The sequence below is a fragment of the Cavia porcellus genome, unplaced genomic scaffold (genome assembly GCF_034190915.1).
Source record: "Cavia porcellus strain 051 isolate PalLab524CR breed Dunkin Hartley unplaced genomic scaffold, mCavPor4.1 scaffold_10, whole genome shotgun sequence".
NCBI classification, from domain to species: Eukaryota; Metazoa; Chordata; class Mammalia; order Rodentia; family Caviidae; genus Cavia; species Cavia porcellus.
Window position 1 is genome coordinate 7,764,420 of NW_026947493.1, and position 23,088 is coordinate 7,787,507.

General features: G+C 38.1%; 1 protein-coding gene, 1 long non-coding RNA gene and 1 pseudogene across 6 annotated transcripts in view; 1 reads left to right on the forward strand and 2 right to left on the reverse strand.

The window, feature by feature from the left end:
- The window catches only part of Ankrd28 (ankyrin repeat domain 28), a 207,763-nt gene extending 203,881 nt beyond the window's left edge, over positions 1-3,882 (reverse strand). For 2 of the 5 annotated variants that reach the window (XM_063256969.1, XM_005008303.4), the window contains exon 1: positions 3,499-3,668. In XM_063256969.1, coding sequence (XP_063113039.1) covers positions 3,499-3,525 — 27 coding nt within the window. In that variant the 5' untranslated portion in view covers positions 3,526-3,668. Of the gene's footprint in view, positions 1-3,498 lie in introns of all 5 variants that reach the window. The other 3 variants (XM_063256968.1, XM_013143904.3, XM_023561753.2) reach the window with 3 other exon arrangements.
- On the forward strand, positions 3,542-12,907 carry LOC134477825 (uncharacterized). The gene is made up of 3 exons (XR_010050059.1): positions 3,542-3,682; positions 4,785-4,880; positions 5,507-12,907. It is a non-coding gene; the product is annotated as an uncharacterized LOC134477825 (long non-coding RNA).
- On the reverse strand, positions 10,969-11,068 carry LOC134477971 (U6 spliceosomal RNA; annotated as a pseudogene).
- Positions 12,908-23,088: the final 10,181 nt, after the last annotated feature.

Here is a 23,088-nt window from a genome sequence, read left to right on the forward strand (position 1 = left end):
GTATCAAAATACAGAAAAAGGAGGTGACGGGTAGGGATGTAACTGTGTGAAGGACTAATGTTCAATCTCCAGTACCACCAAAGGGACAAGAGAGGGGGCCCTTCTGCACCAGACGTGGAAAAGCACGCCTGTAATCCTAGCCCTCAGGAGGCCAAGGCAAGATGATCATAAATTTGAGACCAGTCTAAATGAACTATACAGTGAGAACCTGTCTCAGAACTCCCCCGCCAACACATAGTAAATTTTATGATATGTAAATTTTAATCTTAATCATTTTAAGTTTGTCTGGGCTGAGAATATAACTTACTGGTCAACTGCTTACACACACACACACACACACACACGGACACGGACACACACACACACACAAAACCGAAAATCACACACAAAACTTTATGACCATCTGACTATTTTATCATAAAGAAATCTGTTTTTAATAGGGATCTATTTTGTTGTTTTCCTCCAATTGATCTAAATTGCAACTAACTAGTTTCTTACTAGCTTCTAGCTCCTTTTTAGAATCACATCAATTACTATCATTGGTAGTTATCAACTTGCCAACATTTACAAGTAGACTGCGCTGTTGTTTTTGAGACAGACTCTATTTACTTCAGCCTGGCCCAGAACTCCATATTCCTCCCTTAGCCTCCCAAGGGCTGGGATTGCAAGAGTGCTAGAACTAAAATGCTTGTGCCATCACACCTCGCTACAAATATATATTGCATAACAATCTGCATTTCTGGTTTCCTAAAAAAAACTGTCAGTCTGAAAACACTAGGAACATCTGCATAACAAGAGCCTAGAACTGAGAAACAAGGAACATAACTGATTCTATGGCTATCATCCCCACCACTCTTCACTCTGTTGAAACTCTGACACTTAAGTGTCAGTTGCCACCTAGCTTCCCAGTGTGAGCCCTAATTAAACAAACACCTTTTACTTTTCTTATTAGGATGTACTGCTGATAGAATAGAATCACATGTGGCTAATTTTTACTAACTGAAATGATAAAAATTATGGCAGAGACACTTGGGGGAAAACCTTCCAACTGTGGATGTTATATAAACCAAAGTGAAATATTTAAGGACAAAAATTCATATGTCTACTCCTACAGACGGAAAGTAATTTTCACTTACTATTAAAAATTATTTTTATCTACTCATTGACAATACTACAGTAGGACAGTAATTACTTCTTATCCCCATAATTGCATATCGGCTCAAAATGAGAGAATACTCAAATTATTGAATGGATGAGAACAAGCTTCTTTAATTTCTCATTGATTTTATATTTAAACCACCTGGAACCTTCCTAATGCTTAAATGCACAAAGAAAACCTTTCCCCATTTGTAGTTTCTATGCATTAAACTACATTTAGCAAAACTAAAAGGAAACAAAATACAGGTAGATATGGAAACAAACCTAGAAAACCAGATTCTACTACTTCCTATCTCAACATACACTGGGCTTTTGAGTTACAGGCTACATCAAGTACCTTTCAGCTTTAAAATTCTGTGTACTCATCCAGACCTTCTCCCATCCCCCAAATAAACTAATTTGTCTAGCCAAAATGGTTTTATGGCAGATGGGAAAAATTATGTATTTGCATCCCATTTTATTTTTACCATCACTTCTAACAGCTAATAAAATATCAATATATAAGATGACTTCTAAAAAAGTCGCTTCCTTTCAACTAAGTAAAACAAAATCATTTTTAAAATCTTTCAAAAGAGGGAATAGATGGGCCAATTACCTTATGTTTTATAAAAATAAATCTCAACAGTTTTCCCCCAACCATGCCATTTCTTCAACTTGCCCACATATTTTCAACTTTACAGGTGATATTTTAAACAATAACATCACTATCAAGTGATAATCATAATTGCTTCAGAATTGCAGTTCCTAAATACTCAAGTGCAAAGGTTTATTTCCAAATGAAGACACAATCCTGTTTCTGCTTAAACTCAAGGGTAAATAACGTGTGTGCTCCTAAGGTCTACCAAGTTTCCAGTGAACACAATAATGTGAATCACCAAAATAACTTTTTAAAAAAAGTGTAGGCCTAAAAACTAAAACACAAGCACAGAGCATTATTAGATTGCCAAACATTAGAGGAAAATCCAGATCTTGAGTCATGTTGTCAGGAGTATAATATGTGCTAACTGTCCAGTAATTAGATATAGTTTATTGCTCACCTATAAATTCTTGTTAACAATGTTGTCTAATACAATTTTGAGAATCGATGTAAGTGTTCTTTTACCAGTCTTCTTCAATACAATGGCCAACATTTACCTGTGGCTACTGAGCCCTTAAAAATGACCAGCGAAATTAAAGAACTGAGTTATTTAATTAATTTTAAGACACTATATATGGCAGGGGCTATCATTGAACAGTGAAGTTCTATATGTAGTTTGAAATGAAGAACATGAAATTAACGAATCAAGTGGTTCCAAGTATCATACCTCAATGTTAACACCAGCTAAAATTCTCCTGATGCCAAGTGATAGGGAAATTCAGGCATCAGCTGAAACATTAAATTCACTTTTGAAATGAGAATCCATGGTAACTCAAATCGGGATTTAAGACATTTATTAAGAGATAATATAAAATTTATATCGTTTTCCCCCATTGTCTTTGTAAAAGAGGTACTCACTTTCTGAATTATTTCTTAGTGTATGCAATTAACACCTTTAAATCTTTTCAGTATCTTTTGTTCAGAAAAACAAACAGCAAAAGTTCTCAGCACTAATACATTCCAGCGACTCGGGAAATTACACACGTTAATTTCCCTTTGCCCTAAGAAAGACCAAATATTAAAAGCATACGCTGTATTTCCTGAAAACTTTATTACCCGTCTTCTCAAGATCTAGGTGTACGAATCATTCGGATACAGTAGCGATTTCATTCCTAAACACATTCCAACACCACCACCCCCGTCCCAAGGTATCAGTCTTTTTGGCACTATCAGTCTCTTTTTGGCACTTCCAAGATGGTGCCAAAATGTCAAAAGAAAAACAAGTTTGGGAACTAGCACACTGAGTAATAACTAAATCCTCGTAGAATCTACCATGTTTGTGGTTTCCTTCCTCTCCTTCTAGAAGAGTACACGTTTAGAGTTATTCACCAAGCAAACAGAGTAAGGTCGCAACCCCAGGTCGCGGCAGCCAACGCGGCTCCCGCCCCAAAGCGCAAAGCCACCTGTTAGGCCCGAGCCTCACCTGGCAGGAAAGCGGAGACGCCTACCAGGCAACCGGACGCGAGGGCGGCCAGCACGGAGCCCGCCCCTCTCGCCACCGCGGCGAGATCCCGGGCAGCATGTGGGCTTCTTTGCCCCGGCTGCCCTGACAGGCGGGTCGCCGACGCCTCCGGCCCGCTGCTTCGAGCCCGCCCCTGGCCGAAGACCTTCGCCTCGCTCAAAGCCACTTCGCCGCGCGGCTCCCAGGCGGCCCACCCTCCTCCTCCTTCCCCCGGCGATCCCGCCCGGCCGCCTTTACATACCTGGTCGCGGAGTTTGAGGAACGCCATGGCGGCCGCCTCCGCGCCCACTCCAGCTTTCCGCCGCCACGGGGCCCGCTACTGCCGCCCCAGTAGCTCCAGCCACTACCCGATGCCGGCAGGCCAGCAGCCGGCCACGCTGAAGAGACCGCGGGTAGGGGGCGGCACCGCCGCCCGCCGCCGCGAGGTGAGAAGCCCGGCCGGTCCCGCCTCCTCCTCTGAGGACTCCCCGCCCTCTTCCTTCCTTTCTTTCTCTTTTCCTCTGCTGCCTCCACACGCAGCCCCAGCCGCCGCCTCCTCACGCCCCCTTCCCGAAATACCCTAGCTGCCCAGCCGTAAGCCGCTCCAGCCCGCGGCAGCGGCGGCATCCAAACTCCACTCCACAATATTACCACCACCGCCTGCCGCGATTGGCCGTCGCGCGGGGGAGAGGCCAGAGTAAGCCGAGCGCCCATTGGCTACACCGCGGAGTTCGCCTGTGTCCCGCCCCCTCCCTCCCGCGGAGGGAGGGGGTGGGGAGGAGGAAGAGGCGCAGGGTGGGCGCGGAGCTGTGGTGTGCTGGGTGGGGGAGCGGGAGAAGAGGGAGGTGCGGCCAGGTGTCCTTGCTTCTGGGCGCGCTTCAGGCGTGGTGGGCGGAGCCCGAGGCTGTAGGTGTGGAAAGGAAAGGGAGTAGGGGTTAAGGCCTGGATTTGCACGTGGAGGTAGGGTGCCGATGGTCATGTAAACCAGGGGAGTCGAGAAAGCAGATCAAATCTGGAAAGGGTTGAGAGATGGGCGCCTAGGTGTTATTGCTGAGTGGCGGAGGGAGAGGGTTGATCCGAACTGGCACGTGGAGAATGCAAAGCGCACCTCGGGTTTGGAGTGGAAGTAGAGGCCAAGAGATTTGCGGGAGCAGTGGTCAGAGGAGCGGGGCTGCTGCCCTCTGGGGGTCGGTGGGTAAGAGCTTGGGGTGCTGGGTGATGCTTGCAGGACGAAAGGGCAGAAGGGCGACGTCTTTGCACCGCAACAAGTCGTGGACGCCGCCCCAGTGTTTCTCTACCCGGAGTCCCAGTGCAAAGCAGAGCTGCATGCTGCCTTTCGAAAGCCGCCCAGCCAGTCTTGCATTTTCCGCCCCTTTCTTTCGTGTCAGAAAGGTTTTGCCTCCCACTCGAGAGAGAGAGATTTAAAAAAAAAAAGTGCAGGATTTCCAATAAATAGCATCCTTGGGTGGAGAAAAAGAATGACTCCCTCACATTGCCACACACACCCCCACACCACCCCTAAGCTCTGAATCTGCTTTTCTTTCTTAGGCAGCCGCACACTGTTACCATTCCAGGCTTGTGTGGGAGAAGATTGTGTGCCTGTGTCTGTCCGCCGAGGTGGCTCCAGCCCTTAGTTAATAAAAGGTACAGATGGGTGGAACACAAACCTGTGACGTCAGGCTTGGTTTTTAAAACTCCCATTTTCTCTACATCAGTTGTATCTCTTGGGACAGATTTTATTTAGAGGATCGATTTGAGCCTAATGGCAGTCTGGAGAAATGAGGACCCTTGCTAGGACTGACAGTTTGTTGTAATGCTGCACTTAAAAAAAAATCCTTTAACCTCCTAAAAAAGAAATGAAAATATCACAATACAGGATCAAAAATACTGCTAATAGCCTATGATGTTCCAATATTTTTGACATACCCATGGCATAATTCTGTTAACAATTATCTAAAATTACATTCTGCATAACAGATATGTTTTCTACTTTAAATGGAGGAATTATCCTTGCTGCAATGTAACAATCAGCCTAAAAATAAAGTCAGATGGCTCTTGCTTTGCATTCTTAACACAGTACTTTTTCTCCATCAGCTCCAGAGGGCAAAATAGGGGTATTCTGTTGGTGATCCAGGCTGCCCTTATCAGTTGAGTGAAGGTGAATGTGTTAATCTTGTGGAAGATTTGAGTTCTACAAAACAAAGGTGTTGTGGAACTATTGCCAAAGTACTTTTTTGTTTTTGTTTTTGTTTTTTTTTTTTTTGAAACAGGGTCTCACTGTGTAGTCTAGAGTGATTTTGAACTTCCTGAAGTCCAAGCTAGCTTCAGACTCTGGGGTAATCCTCCTGCCTCAGCATCCAAATCGCAGGATTACAAGGCACCTACCACCACAGCTGGTGCTAAAGTACTTTGTGATTACAAGTCACTTTTGTAAATAATTTCCCATGGCCTATATTGAGTAGAGTTCTATCTTAGTAAAGGAGTATGAAAATTTACACTTACTCATACATATGTTTGTTAAACACTGAATGTTGGTCCTCTTATTAACACACACACAAACACGCCCTTTCTCCAGTAATCCTAAAATTCTAGAATTTGAAAGCCTAACAGGAACTTGATCTGGAACATGGCAAAGATTGACTCTTGGAAGCATGCAAATGCTTTTGAAACTATAATTTAAGTAATGGGCCAAATGTGCATTTTAATAGGCATTGTGTTTGAACTAATGAAATTGTTCATTAGTTCATTGCTTGAACTAATGAAATTTCTTCTGAAATTTTTATTAATGACTGAAAATGTTCCATAGTGTATCGTGTTACAGTAGCCTGAGAGCTATCCTGACAGGATGCTTTAGACCTGCTTGAGTTTTCATTCTACCCTGAATACCATATAGCCTGAGTCTCAGTTTTACCATTTGTAAAAATAGAGCCTGACATTGCCTGGTCTGTTCATCTCACATAACCAACAAAATGATGATAGGAAAAGCTGTGGGAACTCTGAAGGACCATTCAAATTGAGTATTAGTATTATAACAACTGTATTTCCACAGATAGTGAGAAGGTAACAGTTTTTCTCAAAAAAGGAATAAAAATATACAATTGAATAGTAAAATGAAATAGTCTAAAAGGAGATTATTTCTGCTTATTATAAGATACTCAAATATTGAAGGAATATGTAATAGCAAGTATCCCACATCATGGAATCCAAATAGGGCAGGTACTTGAATGATACCTAATTTTTTCTCCTCTTTTACCTCTTTTTTTCTTCATGGTATTTTTATTCTGGTTACACATTAAATGTTCCACAATCATGAAAGAGCTGGCATTCCTAACAAACCTAAAGTAATGACTTGTTGGTTGGTTTAGCCCCATGTGCTCATGCCTCAAGCAATCACTACTACCATGTCTTAGAAGTGACAATAGCTTCCATTCAGAGTTCATGTTTAAAATGAATGACGTGGTGGCACATGCCTTTAATCCTAGCATTGGGAAGGAAGGTTGAAGCTGGAGGACCTCAGTGGGAGACCAAAGTGGACCATGTGAAGTTTACCAATAACCCTGAAGAGGATTTTAGGAAATCTAAGTGGAACAAGTTAGGATAGAATTGAAAGTAAAGAAGTGGAGAAAAAAAAAAAAACCCAGACAACTCTTCCAAGAAGTCCTAATTAAAAAGACAGCAGAGATGCTGGGCATAGTGGTTCACACCTATAATCCCAACACCCAGGAGGCTGAGGCAGGAAAATCATCTTGAGTTTGATTGTGTTGATAGTGAATTCAAGGCCAAACTGAGCTACATAACAAGACCCAGTCTCAAAAACCAAAATAAATAAATAAATAAAATAAAAATAAAAGGACAGCAGAAAAATGGGGCAGTAGATAGATGGCAGATGAGCAGCCTGAAGGAAATTGGTTTTATCTTTTAAAATGGGAGAAATTGGGCTGAGGATTTAGCTCAGTGGCTCAAGCACTTGCTTAGTAAGTACAAGGTCATGAGTTTGATCCTGAGTGCCAAAAATGGCGGGGAGGGGTGATTATATCATGTAGGTTCAGTAATTGAAAGTTAAAAGTGGAAAATTGGTAAAACAAACAAAAAAAAATTATATATGGAATGTTAGAATAGGATATGGTAATAGTGGTAATCATATAGAAATGCAAGGCAAACATATACATATGAAATAAACTAATCAAGTAAAAAAATTTCAAGAGCTATGTTATAAAAGTGGAAGAGAAGAGGCAGGGGAGTGAGAGTGAAGGGAAGTAAGGGGAAACAATGGAGGTACGTTATACATTATTATGAATGTGCCAGAATGAAACCTGCTTTCTGTCTGACTGATACGCTCTAGTTTTAAAAAAAAAGTGAGCAGGTACTATAGAAGCAGTCTTTGAGAAGGTGAGAGGAAATAAGGTGCATTTCAGAAGTAATATATATCAAGAATCTGGGATTTTTAACCTACTTGCAAGCTTACCAAGTTAGCCTCCCACAATTTCATGCATGTTCAGCACATGGCATATTCAGAGACAAAGGATTTAGTTTCTCACAATACTGGTTTCCTGAACCCCAGTTCCCACAGAGCACTGTAAAGAGGGCCAGGTAATACCTGCACTGTATGTGCACAAATAAGAAGCTCTGAGTTTAGGGAACCTGAATTGTTTTCTCGTTTTTTTTGTGTGTATTGCTTATTTGTTTCTTTTGATGTGAGAATTGAACCCGGGGCCTTTGCACTGAGCCACCCCCTGGGCCTTTTTTATTTTTTATTTTGAGATAGGGTTTTGATAAGTCACTAGACTTACCTGGCTGGGCTTGAATTTTTAATCTTTCTCTTTAGCTTCCTAGAATACTGAGCTTACAGGTGGAAGCTGCCACATCCAGCCCTGATTCTTTTATATTGGTCAATAAATATGCTTATTCTTTGTTCTAGAGATACAGTGAATATTCCTGCTGCTTGTTCCAGAAGGATACACTATTTTCTAAGGTTGTTCACTATACAAACATTCTCAATAATATAATCTTGAACAGAGGAAATGTCTAAGACCCATGAAGAATTGTCTCTCAATAGAGAGTTCAGCCTTCCATAAGACCATGGATATCTTACTTGTTTTAAGGGGTGGAGGGTAGGCATTGAGGAAGACAGGTTTTTAGAAAAGATATTGGTCACTTTCTTTTTGCTTAATCTTATTTTTTTCCCAGTGATCACTAAGTGAAAATATCAGTTGAGAATGAAGAGTGGATATCAATAAAATAAAATATCAGGTGTGTGTTGAGTGCCTAGAATAGACAACATTTTCATATCAGCTGTGTTCTTACAAAACCTAAAAGATGACATTAGAAATAAAAGCTTATTACAGTAAAAATACCAATGGAACTCTATAAGAGAAATAATCCTTTGCTTCAGTTGTCACACTCAAGGCAGTCTTCACACATGAAATTTATATGTTCCATACACAAGTATTACTTACACTGAGAGCACATATGTTTTGTTTTGCTGTCCTTTCTTGTAGGGTGCAGTTGACATCTTTTTTCATTTTCCTGTTATCATAGCAGATCTTTGGGATGTAGTACCTGCCTGTTCACCTGTCAGCATGGCCCACAGGTTTTGGTTTTTTTTTTTTTTTTTGCATCATTCTCTGGGCAGAAATATTTTGGGTTTTTTTTTTTCTGCTTTAAATGATCTCTTATGAATTCTAGTCCCAATCCTCTAAGAAATTTATGCATAGTGTTTTGTATGTGTTATTTTCTTTGTAAACTATCACACTATGCCATATATGTTTAGAATCAAAACACAACCATTGGCCAATGGAAAAAGAAGTAAAATGTTTTTAGAGTATGGTCAGTGGTATGAAGAATATGAAATAGTAACAACTATCTTTTACTGTGTTCTGAGTTTCTCATTTAGAATATAAGTACCACAAGAGGTAGAATCTTGTCTGTTATTATATTTATCAGTGTACCTTGAGGGCTTGGCTAGCAACCATTGGCTCCTTTAGATGAAGTTATCAGGAAAGTTCTTTAAGACACAAGCACAACCAGAACTTAAAAAACAAAAAAAAAGAGTTTCTACCCAAAAATCTGGAAAAGGAGCATTGGGAGGAAGAACAGTGTAAATTTCAAGGTAACAGCACATTTTGCATTTTAAAAAAATATTAAGAAAGCCAATGTAGCTGAAGAGTTGTAAGGGCAAGAAAGTATAACATAGGGAGAGGCCAGAGCAAGAACAGAAGCTAAAACAGTGTGAGGCCTTATAAGCCAAGATAAACCACTGGAGGTTTAATCTGCAGAGTTACAAACCTATTTTTTTTTAGAAGTTTACACTAATAGTTGTATAGAAAATAGACTGAAGACAATAGGAGGGGAAGCAATAGATCACTCAGGAGAGAGGCAATAGTGGCATAGTACAGGGAAAGAAATACTGAAAATTGAAATACAGTCTAAAGACAGAATACCATTTATAATCTAGAGACTGGCTGGTTGGCTGGTTGTGTATGTGAAGATAAGAAAAGAGTCAAAAAGACTTCAGTGGTTTGGCCTAAGTATCTTGGTGGTAGTGGTGCTACTAAATGATAGGGAAGTGGAGAAAAATAGAGATTTTTCTAGGGAAAATTCAAGAATTTAGTTTTGGTCATAGGAAACATACAGTGCCTATTAGAAATCAAAGTAGATACATAGATTACATAGTTGACTTATCATATAGCAAGATGTCTGAGGTGAAGATACTCTAGTGAGTAATTAACATTTCGATTCGGTGTAAAGCTATAACTAAGATTACAAGGGAGAATGTGTAGATACACGTGCCTTGAGCATATGTCATAGGGCTTTAGTTTTTGGCTTCAAATAGTATAATATTTTATATGAAACAGCATTACTTTTCAGATAAGTTAGTTTTTGTGAGGAGGGTTGTTTTGGTTTTTTTGTTTCGTGTTTTGTAGAGTTTGTTTGTTGATTTTTGAACCTGGGTCTTGTTCTGTAGTATAGATTGTCCTTGAACTCATTATGTATCCCAGGCTGGCCTCAGACATGAGGCAATCCTGCCTCAGCCTCTGGAGTGCTGGGATTACAGGCATGCACCACCATGACCTGCTAAATTTGTTGGTTTCAAAATGCCACTATGTCTTCCTCTCAAAAGTAATGGGAGGCCATTTTGGTGAGAAGCACTAATCAAGCAGTAGCACCTGCCAGTATTATCAGACACAATGAAAAGGCCATGGTCCCAACATGCCCCTCTCTCTCTTCCATTCTAGTCTACCCTGACTTCTCTAAGCCATAGTGATCCCTCTTTCTTCAAACTCCTTAATCTGTCTCCAAACCCCTCAATTTTTCAGTAGCATGTGTATTCTGCAGGTATTCCTTCCAGTGTTACAGTTATTTAAGCTGTGCAGAAACTCTTTAATATTTTTTTCCTCTCCTTATACAAAGTTGTGTTTGTCTTTTCAGTCTCTCTGGTTGGTTCTAGCTATTCACAATTGCTTAACATCCCCACTTTTTAAAAAAATTTTATTTAAAGAAAAAAAGGATAGAAATAATATATAATTTCAAAAAATAAACAGTAAGAGATCACTAGTTGATAAATTACATATTGTCTTAGAAACAGTTGTTCAAGTTACAAAAGTAAAATATACAAAGTGGATATTCAAACAGCAAGACTGCAAACAGTTCTGTTCAACTATGCAACAAAAACTTAGTAATATGGTTATCGATCCTACATACTTAAACATACATGCAGTTATATCCTTTAGAGAAAAACATGGAACAAATTGGCATGTCATCCTTGAGCAGGGGCCATGCTAATCTTCTCTGTATCATTCCAATTTTAGTATGTATGCTGCCAAAGCAAGCACCATCCCCACTTTTTAGCAATGTTGTAACTTCCTCCCTGATATATATTTCTATCTCTTATTACGTCCTAAATTCCCCATATGGAATGTAATTACCACAAGAGCTAGGATCTTGTTTGTTGTTTTTATCACTATACTCTCTGAACCCAAGCAGTGTTCTTAAGTAAACAAAAAGACAATGAATGCAATAGCTATTGATAGATATATTTTCTAAGTACTATATGTAAGAAGCTTGGATCTGTAGATCATATAAATTACAGGCAGAGAGAGAACAGCCCAGTCAATACCCAATTACTCCATCTACTGCAGGTGAAGTATGACAGGTGAATAAAGACATCTTGTATTCTCTAGCTCCAATCAGCATGCTCCAACCAACCGTATATAGCAGAAGCAAGACATGCCTAAGATGTCCTAAAGTGTGCAAATCTAAGAAACAACAATTTTTTTAAAAAAATTTAAGCCACTATTTTTGGGGGTGACTTGCAGTATAGCAATATAGGATCTGTCTTGTCATCTCTTTTCTAACAAATCTTCCAGAAACACACTACATTTAAAATGGCAGAATTACAGAAGCAGTTATCCTTTGTTCCATTAGTTTCCTTTCTAGGAATCTACCCCAAAGATATCCTGGCAAAAATACAGAGACATATTGCAACACTGCTTATAGTAGCAACAAAGTTCAAACAATTCAGTGTCTATTTGTAGGAGACTGGATGAATAAACTTTGAAACATCCACATGATGAAGTATTATGTGAGCAAAAAACAGGGATGAGGAATGTTCCATAAACTACCATTGAGTAACCACCAGTTTTAAGGTTGAATGAAAAACAAAAAGGCTGAAAAAATATGTGTGGTGTGCTATGCTATTATTTAACTTTTTTCTTTAATAAAAAGATTAAATTTTAGGAGCTGAGGATTTAGCTCAGTGGCATGAGTGCCTGTCTAGCAAGTGTGAGGTCGTGAGTTTGATCCCTGCTACCGCAAAAAAAAAAAAAAAAAAAAAAAAAAAAAAGATTAAATTTTAAAAAGAAATTACTACCTACAGTGAGAAAGAAAGAGTAGATAAATAATAACACAGGAATATAATCTTAGGAAACTATAAAACAAACATCCTGTTTTTCTCCACAAATAAAACTTAAAATGAAAAGGAATAGAATAGAAACTTAAGTTATTTTAAGGAAGAACTTAAAAAGGCACATGAACCAGTTATGCTCTATGATACTATTTGTATTTTAATTTGAATAAACTAACTAAAAAATGTTTATGGAACAATGAGAAAGTTTCAACACTTGTTAGATATTTGATGATATTGAGGAATTATTGTTTAGCTAGACTAATGATAGTGTGATCGTGTTTTTAAAAGAGTATTACATACAAGTACTGAAATTTTTGTGGGTGAAATGATATTGAGAGTTGCCTCAAAATAATTAGATTGGTGAACTGGGTAAAATTATAAGTAAAATAAAATTGGCCACAAGAGTCGATAATTAATGAATCTGAGTGATTGGTTCATGGTTTATTCTGTTATCCCTTTTGATTCCATTTAAAGTTTTTTTACAATAAAAGGTTAAAATAGGGAAGGCCACTGAGGCAGTGAATCCTCTTTTTCATGTTATCATACCTTAGGTCCATCATTCCAAGTAACCATGTCTGTCATCAAAAGTCCTATCCATAAAATCACAATGAATGTTTATAAAACTGTGTGAGTAACACCATGTGATTTTAAAATTTTAAGAAGTTCTCAGAGGGCAAAACATTTTTGCTGTTTGCTTTATTTTTCTTTTTAAACAATTTTCAGTGTTATTGTTGTCTCTAACCTTTATTAAAAGTTTTAACTACCATGTGCATGGTCTCTTCTCTTCTGAACATGTATCATTCATTCAACACTTTTTTTTTTGGGTGACTACTATGAGAGCTTCTGGAATTAGGGACAGGTTACTCCTGCTGAGAAGATCACCAGCCTTTGCCATACACAACTAAAATGCTTTTAATACCATCGCTGTGCTTTGAATATGGTTTGAGTGTGTCCCTCAAAGGTTGGTCCCCTAGTACATGCAGCTGATTTGTTTTCTACTTCTCTACCATGTTGTGACACAGCCAAGGGTCACTCTAATGCCATGCTCTTGGACTTCTCAAACTATGAATCAAATTAACCTATTTTCTTCATTAAGTATTCAGCCTCATGTGTTTTGTTATTACAGTGCAAAATGTATTAATATAACCTTAAGAACTCTCATCAAGAACTTTGAAAGTACGGAGGGAGGGCCTGGTTCCTTACGCTTAGCAGGTGGTAGAAAGAAAAATTTTGGAAATTTTTTGGAGGAATAATAACAGAATTGAGTTTGGCTTATTTTGGAAGAAAGCTATAATCTAATGCCTTTTAGTCTACAAACTTTTTTCATTTTCAAATATCCATCCTCTCTATACTAGAATGATTAATATGTATATCTGTGATCCTCAAAATATGGTCTCTAAATCAGCAACATCACTATCTACTGGGAAGTGGTTTGTAGATGATTGGGTTCTACTCCAACCATATTGAATTTGCCACTCTGGAAGTGGGTCAGTAGCCAGTGACTTTTCTTATCTTTCTTCCCCGCTTCTCCTTTCCCTACTGAGGATTGGACCCAAGGAGTGCTCTACCACTGAACTATATCTCTAGGCCTCCTCTACTTTTAACTTTCTAATTTTGAGACAAGGTCTCACCCAAGTTCCTCAGGCTGACCTCAAACTTGTGATCCTCCCATCTCAGTCTCCCAAATAGTTGGGATTATAGGTATGTACTGCTTTATCTGGCATGAGCTGTGTTTTCATGAGCTCTTTAGGTGATGCTGGTACTTGGTCAAGTTTGAGAATCACTGGTTTAGAGAAAAGTAGTAAAAGTGGCATAAATGCAGTTTAAAGAAAAAAAAGTCTTTTAAGCCAAGCTTTTAAAATGCTAATTAGAAGAGAAATTTTGAAAGGATCCAAGGTGGAAAATAGTTAAGTTTGGCTGAGGGCCTGACAGAGTAGTGCTTATGCAGACCATTGAGATTTAAGGCTTCTACTATCCTCTCTGAGATACCAATTCTTACCTATGAAGAGCTGAAACTAGAAGCAAAATATACATTACCTCTTGTCAGTGAGAATACATGAGACAGTGTACTGTGGATGACAAAACTATGATAAACTTTTTCTAAAAACATCTCTTTTCATTCATATTTTATGTGGCTACTAGACTATTTAAAATAACCTATGTATCACAATTGTGACCTACATTATATTTCTATGTAACTGGTCTATAAGCCATGGAGGGTGGACAAGAAAAAAAAATTGGCCATTTTTTTGGTCTGAGCAAGACTGGTTTTGTTTTCTTCCCTTATTCAGCTCCTAGAGGGTACTTACATGTCTATAGCTACAACTTCTGTCTTCGTATCTTCTCTGACTCTTTCATGCTTCCCTCTTATGAGACCTTTGTGATTATATTGATCACACTAAGATAATGCAGGATAATCTCACACCACCCATCTTAACTCCTGTTTCATTTCTATTTATATTATGAAAGTAGTTCAAAAATATAAAAAATACATACCTAAAAATTATTTAGCAAACATCGTTTACACCCATATAGTCACAAAGCAGTTTTTCAATTCTAAAGAAACAAACTTTCCTGTTAGAGACAATGTACTGATTGGCAAAAACTAGCACATATAACAATTCTTACCAATAATAGCCACTTCCCCCATTTTAGACATAGGTAATCAGGATTTGTGTGTGTGTGTGTGTGTGTGTGTGTGGTACTGGAGATCAAACCAATCAGGACATTTTTTTGTTCCTTCTAATCCCATACAGTATCAATGTCCTTATCCACTCGGCTCTGATATGGTAAGTACCAATTGAGGAATGTATTTCTGGTGTGAAGCTAGACCTGCTGGACTCCACGAACTATGTTTCTTTATTTCACCATGCAGGTTCCTGCTACATAACAAGTATTCATTTATAATTTTATTTCTAATTTAGATCAATGAACTGGCCTTCTGACTTATTGTTTTGAGAATTCAGTTGGCATAAGTCCACCCTTGAGAGAGCAAATGACTTTTAATATACTGGCAAACTTGATATCTGACTCTAACAGTAAAGAGCCAGACTCAGGGTGAGGAATGGCCTATGCACAGCCCATGTGGTCACTCTTCTTCCTTAACTGCATTGGACACTGCAAGTCCATTTCAGTGCTTTCTTCCTATTGACCATAGTCATAGATTCAATCCTTTTTAACAGTATTTCAGGAAGCTACTGTCATTGACCCATGACCATGTTTTATTGGTCTGTATGATCCTAACCTAACAAAACCCAATTTTCCTCAATGCCCAGCCTCAGTTAAAATCCTGCCCTTACCTCTCTTTTTCTTTTTCTCACAAGGGTGTGTAGGTTTTAATAGCAATATAGAATTTTGTGATGTACAGTACATCTGTGGAAAGAAACTGGCGATGGAGGAAGTCAAGACAATTGGAATCATGTAGAGAATTCATATAATACATTTTCCTACTTTTCCAGAGACAACCTAAAGACTTACACTATATATATATTTAGAATTCATCAGGATATTTCAGTATGGAATCTACCATACTAACCGTAGTGATGATTCCTCTATCCAGATTATTTTGGCTACAAGTGAAATTACTCTGAAGAGTGGCTTAAGCATGATAATTTATTTTTTCATGTAAAAAAAAACTCCTGAAAATGATACCCTTTACTGCTATAGTAGCTCCAAGACTATGAAGAACACAGAGTTCTATAATTGTGCCATTTTCAGTGTGTAACTTTGATTTGTGGATTACCTCATGAGCTTATATGGCTTCTGAAACACATTCACACAAAGAAGCAAAAGCCAGGCGTAGTGTTACACACCCCCAGCACTTGGGAGGCTGAAGTGTGTTTGAGGCCAGCCTAGGCTACATAAGCGAGCTCAAGGTTCCTGTGTAACTATGTGGTGAGACCATGTCTCAAAAAGGTGTGGTGGGGTGGGGGGAAATGGATTTATCTACTTGTCTTCTCTGCTTAAGAAGCGATAGAATATAATGACTGTCCCTAAGATATCCATTCTCATCCTCAGAACTTGTGAATATGTTACCTTTCGTGGCAGCAAAGACTGCAAGTTTAATTAAATTAGATATCGTGAGCTGGGAAGATTATCCTACATTATCTGAGTGTGACCAGTATAATCACAAAGGTCTCATAAGAGGAAGCATGAAGGAGTCAGAGAAGATAAAACAGAAGCAGAAGTTGTAGCTATAGACATGTAATTATCCTCTAGGAGCTGAATAAGGGAAGGAAGAAAATTCTTCCATAGAGCTGCTAGAAGGAGGATAATCCTAAAAACACAGTTTAGGCTTTTTGATGGTTAAATTTGAGATGTCAACTTGATATCTTGTTGATACCAGGTACCTAGCATGTGGATACTGAGATGGCTGACTCAGTACTTTTTCCTGGTGTATCTGTCAACATGTTTCAAGAAGAGAATGAAATTTGAATGAGTGGACTGAGTAAGAAAGGTTTACCCTCACTTAATATGGATTGGCACAATCTAATCTGTTGAGGACCTAAATTGAACAAAGAAGATGAAGGAAGATGAATTTGCTCTCTTTAGAGCTGGGACATCCATCCTCTTCTGACTGACCATCAGCACTAAAGGTTCTATAACCTTTACACTCCAGGAATTGCTCTGGTACCCACTCAGTTTCTCAGGCCTTTTGACTCAGAAAGGGTTATATCATCAACTTTCTTGCTTCTCAGGACTTCAGTCTTAGACTGACCTGCACCAACAGCTGTTTCTATAATTACATCAGCCAGTTTCCACAGTAAATCATTTTGTCTGTCAACTTCTCATTCTTGGTGGAACTATGACTGCTATGGGTTTTTGTCCTAGATATGAGTGTTGCCATGCAAATACATGAAAATGCAGAAGCAGTTTGGTAACTGAGTAATAACTAGAGCTGGCAGATTTCCAACTGCATGAAAGAAGAAGCCAATATTGCCATAATGTTCCATATTGTGGTGAGGAATAGGAAAGCTGTATAGAAATTCTAGTCTTCTCTAAGATTAGCTAAATGGTCCTGATCAGAATGTTCCTAGAAATATGGGTGATAAAATCCATTATGATGAGGTCTCTAAAAGGAATAAGGAACACATTACTGGCAACTGGACAAAAGATGATCTTTCTAAAATAGCAATGAGCCGGGATATAGCTCAGTGGGATAGCACCTGCCTGGAAAGCATAAGGGTCATGAGTTCAATCCCTGGTACAAAAAAATAAAGTGGCAAAGAACTCAAATTAATTATATTTATGACCTAGTATTTTGTGGAGGGTAAAGCTCCTGAGTAACCAGTATATTTAGCAGAAGAAATACTTGCGCAGTACTAAGGGTTTAGCATGGATTCTCATGTTGCTCAAAATAAAATACAAGAAATGATTTAAAGATGGAATTTACTGTCAAAAGAAGCAAAACGAAGATTTGGAAGATTTTCATTTATTAAAGGAAGGAAAAGAAGGAAGAAACAGACAGAGAGGCTATTTAGGAGAGAAGGCCAAGTGTATGCCCATAAGGAGATCGGTATGGGCAGAAAGAAGCATCATCACATGACCAGAATGCCAGAGCCATGGATCAGAACAATTTCAGTGATCTGGTCCTTACTTTCCAGTACAATGCTCAATTCCTGCTGTGGCTCAGGTGGGCCTAGGTATAACTTGAACCACTCTTCAGAGGACACAAGTGGACAACAATGGTGGTGGCCACTTGGTACTAGTCCTGCAGGTATACCAAGTACAAGAGCTATGGGAGTATGACTACCTCCACCTAGATTTCAAAGGAGGCACAGAATGGCCACAATAGGGGTGCCACTATAGAAAATCTGATGTTGTGGGGCCACCCCTGGGCCCCAAAACTAGATTTATCAACATGCAGATCTAGCCTAGAAGAGTCTTGACTCCAGCCCATGAGAACTTGCCAGGCAGAGAGTATGTCTATCAAAGCTAGGGGATAGGGCCAGCTAGAACCTTGTGGTCCAGTTGTCCTGCACCCAGCATGTGGGACATCAAGTCAAAGAAAATTATTTCCAAGCCTGCAGATTTAATGTTTTCCCAACTGGGATTTGGATTTACTTGGGACCAGTTACTCCTTTTTTCTGTTCCTCCCATTTGAAATGAGAGTATTATCTGAGTATGGCTGGTGCATACCTATAGTGCCAATACCCTGGAAAGCTGAGACAGAAAGATTACAAGTTCAAACCTAGCCTGGACAACTTAGAAATTTGACAACACTCTGTCTCAAAAATTGCAAAAGCTCGATGCCAATGCCTAGGGTTCAAGCCCCCATATTACATATACATACACAATAATTTCAAGAAATGAAATGACTATTTATGCTATAACTGTCCCAACATTGTATTTTTTTTTTATTTTTAAGAGGGTAAAATAAAACAACAAAAGATAGAAGGAAACAATGTGACACATTTCAAAGCAAGACATCTACAGTGACTAATGTTTTCTTCTAAATGGTTGTCTATATATTCACACACAATGAATTCATACAAAACAAAATAGTGTAAAACTGATCAGAACAGAGTAATGAAGGCATTATAGGCCTTCAAAACCAGACAATAGGAAAATCAATGTCTGCCATAATGTCTCTTATTGTCTTTAAAATAGCTGTCCAAAACCTACATGTATATTGAAATTAAACAATACAAAACAGATTTAAACCATTCTGAACAAAGAATAAAAGCATTACTGGATTTCATAGCATGACGACACGGAATCAGCAATGGATGCCATGTCTCATTTTCTTCAAAGTAGCTGTTCATTTCATCACACATAATATAATCAATTCTCATAAACTGTTCAGAAGTTCTAGGCATGTATAAGCCTCTACATGTATACTTGTCCTTTCAGTATTAGCGGGAAAAACAAAACAAAACAGATTACTAGAAAAACAAGATGGAATCTCAGTGTTGTGTTAATTTGCATTTCTCTAATGACCAATGATGTTGAACATTTTTTCATGTATTTACCATTTGTATTTCTTTATCTGAGAACTGTGTATTCATCTCAGATACCCATTTTTGGATTGGGTTTCTGAATTTCAGGGACCTGATTTGTTTTAATTCATTATATGTTCTAGATGGAAGTCTTTGTGTGAGGGCCAGTTCACTAAGATTTTTTTTTTTTTTAATTCATGGGTTTCTTTTTTACTCTGTTGGAGATTTCTTTCAACATACAAAAACTTTTTAATAAAATGAGATCCCAATTGATTCTGGGAAGTATTTCCCATGCGGTTTGATTTTTGTTCATGAATTCTTTACCTACCCCTATGTCTTTAAGATTTCTACCTACTTTTTCTTCCAACAGATTTAATATTTCTGTCTTAATGTTTAGATCTTTGATCCATTTTGACTTTAGTTTAGTACATGGTGATAGGCATGGGTCTAGTTTTAGTTTTCAGCATATGGAGAGCCAGTTTTTCCAACACCACTTATTAAAGAGACTATCCTTCTTCCAGTGAACATGTTTGGCCCCTTTAGCAAAGATAAGGTGGCTGAGTGTGTTTGTTGTTGTATCCTCTAATCTATTCCATTGATTTTTCAGGTCTGTTTTTATTCCAGTATCATGCTTGTTATATTACCATAGCTTAAAGTCAGGGATTATGCTGCCTCCTGCTTTGCCTTTGTTGCTCAGAATTGCCTTTGCTATTCTAGGTCTTTTCTGGTTCCAGATTAAATTTTGGAATGATTTCTCTAAATCTATGAGGCATGCTAGTAGTATTTTGATTGGAATTGCATTTATTATGTGTAACAGTTTTGAGAGAATGGCCATTTTCACAGTATTTGTTTTTCCTATCCATGAACAAAGAAATGTCTTTCCATTTTCTGAGGTCCTCCTCAATTTCTTTTGAAAAAGAAATTATAAAACCCTGAAGAGTATTATAATTTTCCCTGAATAGATCTTTTACTCTTTGGTAGATTGATTCCTAAGTATTTCATTTTTTGGATGCTATTGTGAAGGGTGTGGCTTCTTTTCTTATTTCTCTCTCAGTGAGTTTGGTTTTTTGTGTATAAGAATGCCATTGATTTTGAGTACTGATTTCGTATCCAGCTACATTACCGAAGTTAGTTATTATACTTAGGAGTCTTTCAATGGAGTTTTGGGGGTTTTCTATGTATAGTATCATGTCATCTGTAAATAATGATCATTTAACTTCTTTTCCTATCCTTACTCCTTTTATTTCTCTCTTGTCTAATTGCTCTGGTTAGTATTTCCAGCACTATATTGAATAGGAGTGGTGATAATGGACATCCTTGTCTTGTTCCTGATTTTAGAATAAAGGCTTTCAATTTTGGCCATTTAATATGCCAACATTGTATTTTGGAAGCATGTAACTTGTTTGATTTCACAGGCTTACAGCTGAGTGAGAATTGGCCTCAGAATAAATCATACCTTTAGTTATCTAAGTTTGAGATATTTAGATGAGGTTCTAGACTTTATTGAGTTGCTGCTAGAATGAATTATTTGGGGGACTATTAGGATAGAATAAATGTATTTTGTGTATGAGAAAAACATGAATTAGGGAAGGGGGTGGAACACTATGGTCCAAATTTTGTGTCACCCAAAATTTATACATTGAAACAATCTCCAGTAAATTATATAACAAGTGGGGCCTTTGGGAGATAATTAAGTTATGTGGGTTCTGCCTTCATGAATGGAAATAGTGCCTTATTTTATTTTATTTTATTTTATTTTACAGTACTGGGGATTAGACCCAGGGCACACTACCAGCAAGTTATATGCCCTGCTCTTTTTATTTTTTAGTTTGAGACAAAGTGTAAGTTGCCTAGCTTGGCCTCAAACTTTTGAACTTCCTGCCTCAGTCTCCAAAGCAGTTGGGGTTACAGGTATGTGCCACAGTGCCTGATGAGTGCCCTTATGAAAGTGCCCTTATGAAAGAGCCTTGAGGGACATTGTCCATCCTTTCCATCAAATCCTTTCCACCATCTGAGGACAGAGTGAGAAGGTGTCATTGTTGATGAATGGAGACTCACCGGGTGTTGCTGGTGCTTTGATCTTGGACTTCCCAATCACTAGAACTGTGGCCAGTAAATTACCTAGGCTAAAGCATTTTGTTACAGCAGCCCAGACTAAAATAAATTGATTTCCAGAACTATAATTTGTGAATTATATGTGAACAATATGTGGGGATTTATGTTGTATTAAGCAACTAAACTTGGCAACCCATTATAGCAGCAATAGAAAACAATTGTAGGAGTTTTTCCAAGAAGTCCCTGTCAACAATTCCAATTGAGCATTGGCTGAAATTCATCTCATCTGCTGGAATTAAATCAAATGATCATAGATGGCTATAAAGAGGTTGGACATATTGATACCTCCAGTGATAGGAAAGTGTGTTAATGAGAACAAAGGGAAAAATGGATGAGGAGTAGACAATTAGAAGTTTCTGCCAGTTATTGTTTAGAGAGCACTTAATAGGAGCCTAGTATTTTACTAAGCATTTTTCATGTTATATTATATATAGTTCACAACTTTAGAAGGATAGATTTCCCCCCATTTTATCAATAATTTAATTGAATCATGAGGAAGAATAAGTAACTAGCTCACAAAATTACTTTCTGTGGGAAAACTATGATCACTTGAAGATCAACACTGTGTTGTTTATACTAAGAACACAACGAATGTTCTAGATGAATAAAATTCTAAAAGTAAATATTTCATCTCAGATATGACCCCAAAGCCCAACTCCTGGACATTCTGTGTGTCTGTCTGTGTGCTTATATTTCTGTGGTGGGAATGTTGACCGCTGCCATTTAAAAAATTTGAAGCATGTAGCCAAAAAGCAAATTTATCAACGTAAATGAGTAGTTATGACAAAAATGATGATGTCCAAGAGGAAGTGACACCGACAAAACTTCACATTAAAGGAACTGTCAGGGATATTTCAGGATGTTGATTGTGTCAAGGATAAAATGTTGGAAGTGGATCCAAACTTAGGGTGTGAGAAGGCCTAGAAAAGCTGCTTAGGAAGTAAGCAGTGTTCCTGTACTCTAGGTAAGATTTCACAAAGAAATAAACACTGTCAGTGTTTCCAATACTTTAATTAATAATATATTAAACAAATACTAGTTTTACTTTTTAAAAACATCTGTGTACATTTGTGTTTGAAGGTAAGAGTTTTTAAAGTCAAAATTTTGGAAAAAAATTATATGAAACAGTTGTAATTTTTCCTATTAAATAATATTACTTTGTACAGTTTCAGTTTGCATAAACATTTTTATGATTATATACTGCCACGTAAAGTGAGGATGCCTCTTTATGCATAAAACAAGAAGAATTTCAAAATGATGGAGTGGTTATAATGTCTTAGCAATATGTGTGCTTTAAAGTATAATTGGAATTTGAAAAGCGGCAAAAGATACAGTAATACTGCAGACACATTTGCCAATGCAAAGCAGTATAGCTGTTTCAATGGTGTGTGATACATTTGAGACAGATTATCTGGGTACTCATCTGCTGGGAGAATGAGAGAACAGATGTGAGGCTCCATGTAATGTGTCATCAGAAAATATGGCAACCAATATCAAACTATCTTAAACATTTGTTTTCTTGAGGCATGACTCTGCAAAGAATAAAACGCCATGGGGTACATGAACCTCAAGATTCCACCTCCTCTCCCTGGCACTTCTCTTGGGTTTTCGTTTTACTTGCATATTGGCTCTGTATCAGGCTGGTGACAAGTCCTCATAGTTGTACCAGGCATCTTATCCATATGCCCAGAAGGGCTGGCTTTTCTAAAGTCTCCTGAGTAGTAAGGAGAAGACCTCTAGACCATCCTATTGGTTAGAACAATACTACATAAACACTGTAGCATTCAGGGTTCAGAATGCAAAGCTAAGTCACTCTATGCATCCTGGATATATAAGGCTTAAGATAGAATTAAAAGTGTATGTGACTGCTGGAAGAATGGGGCTGCATTGGGAC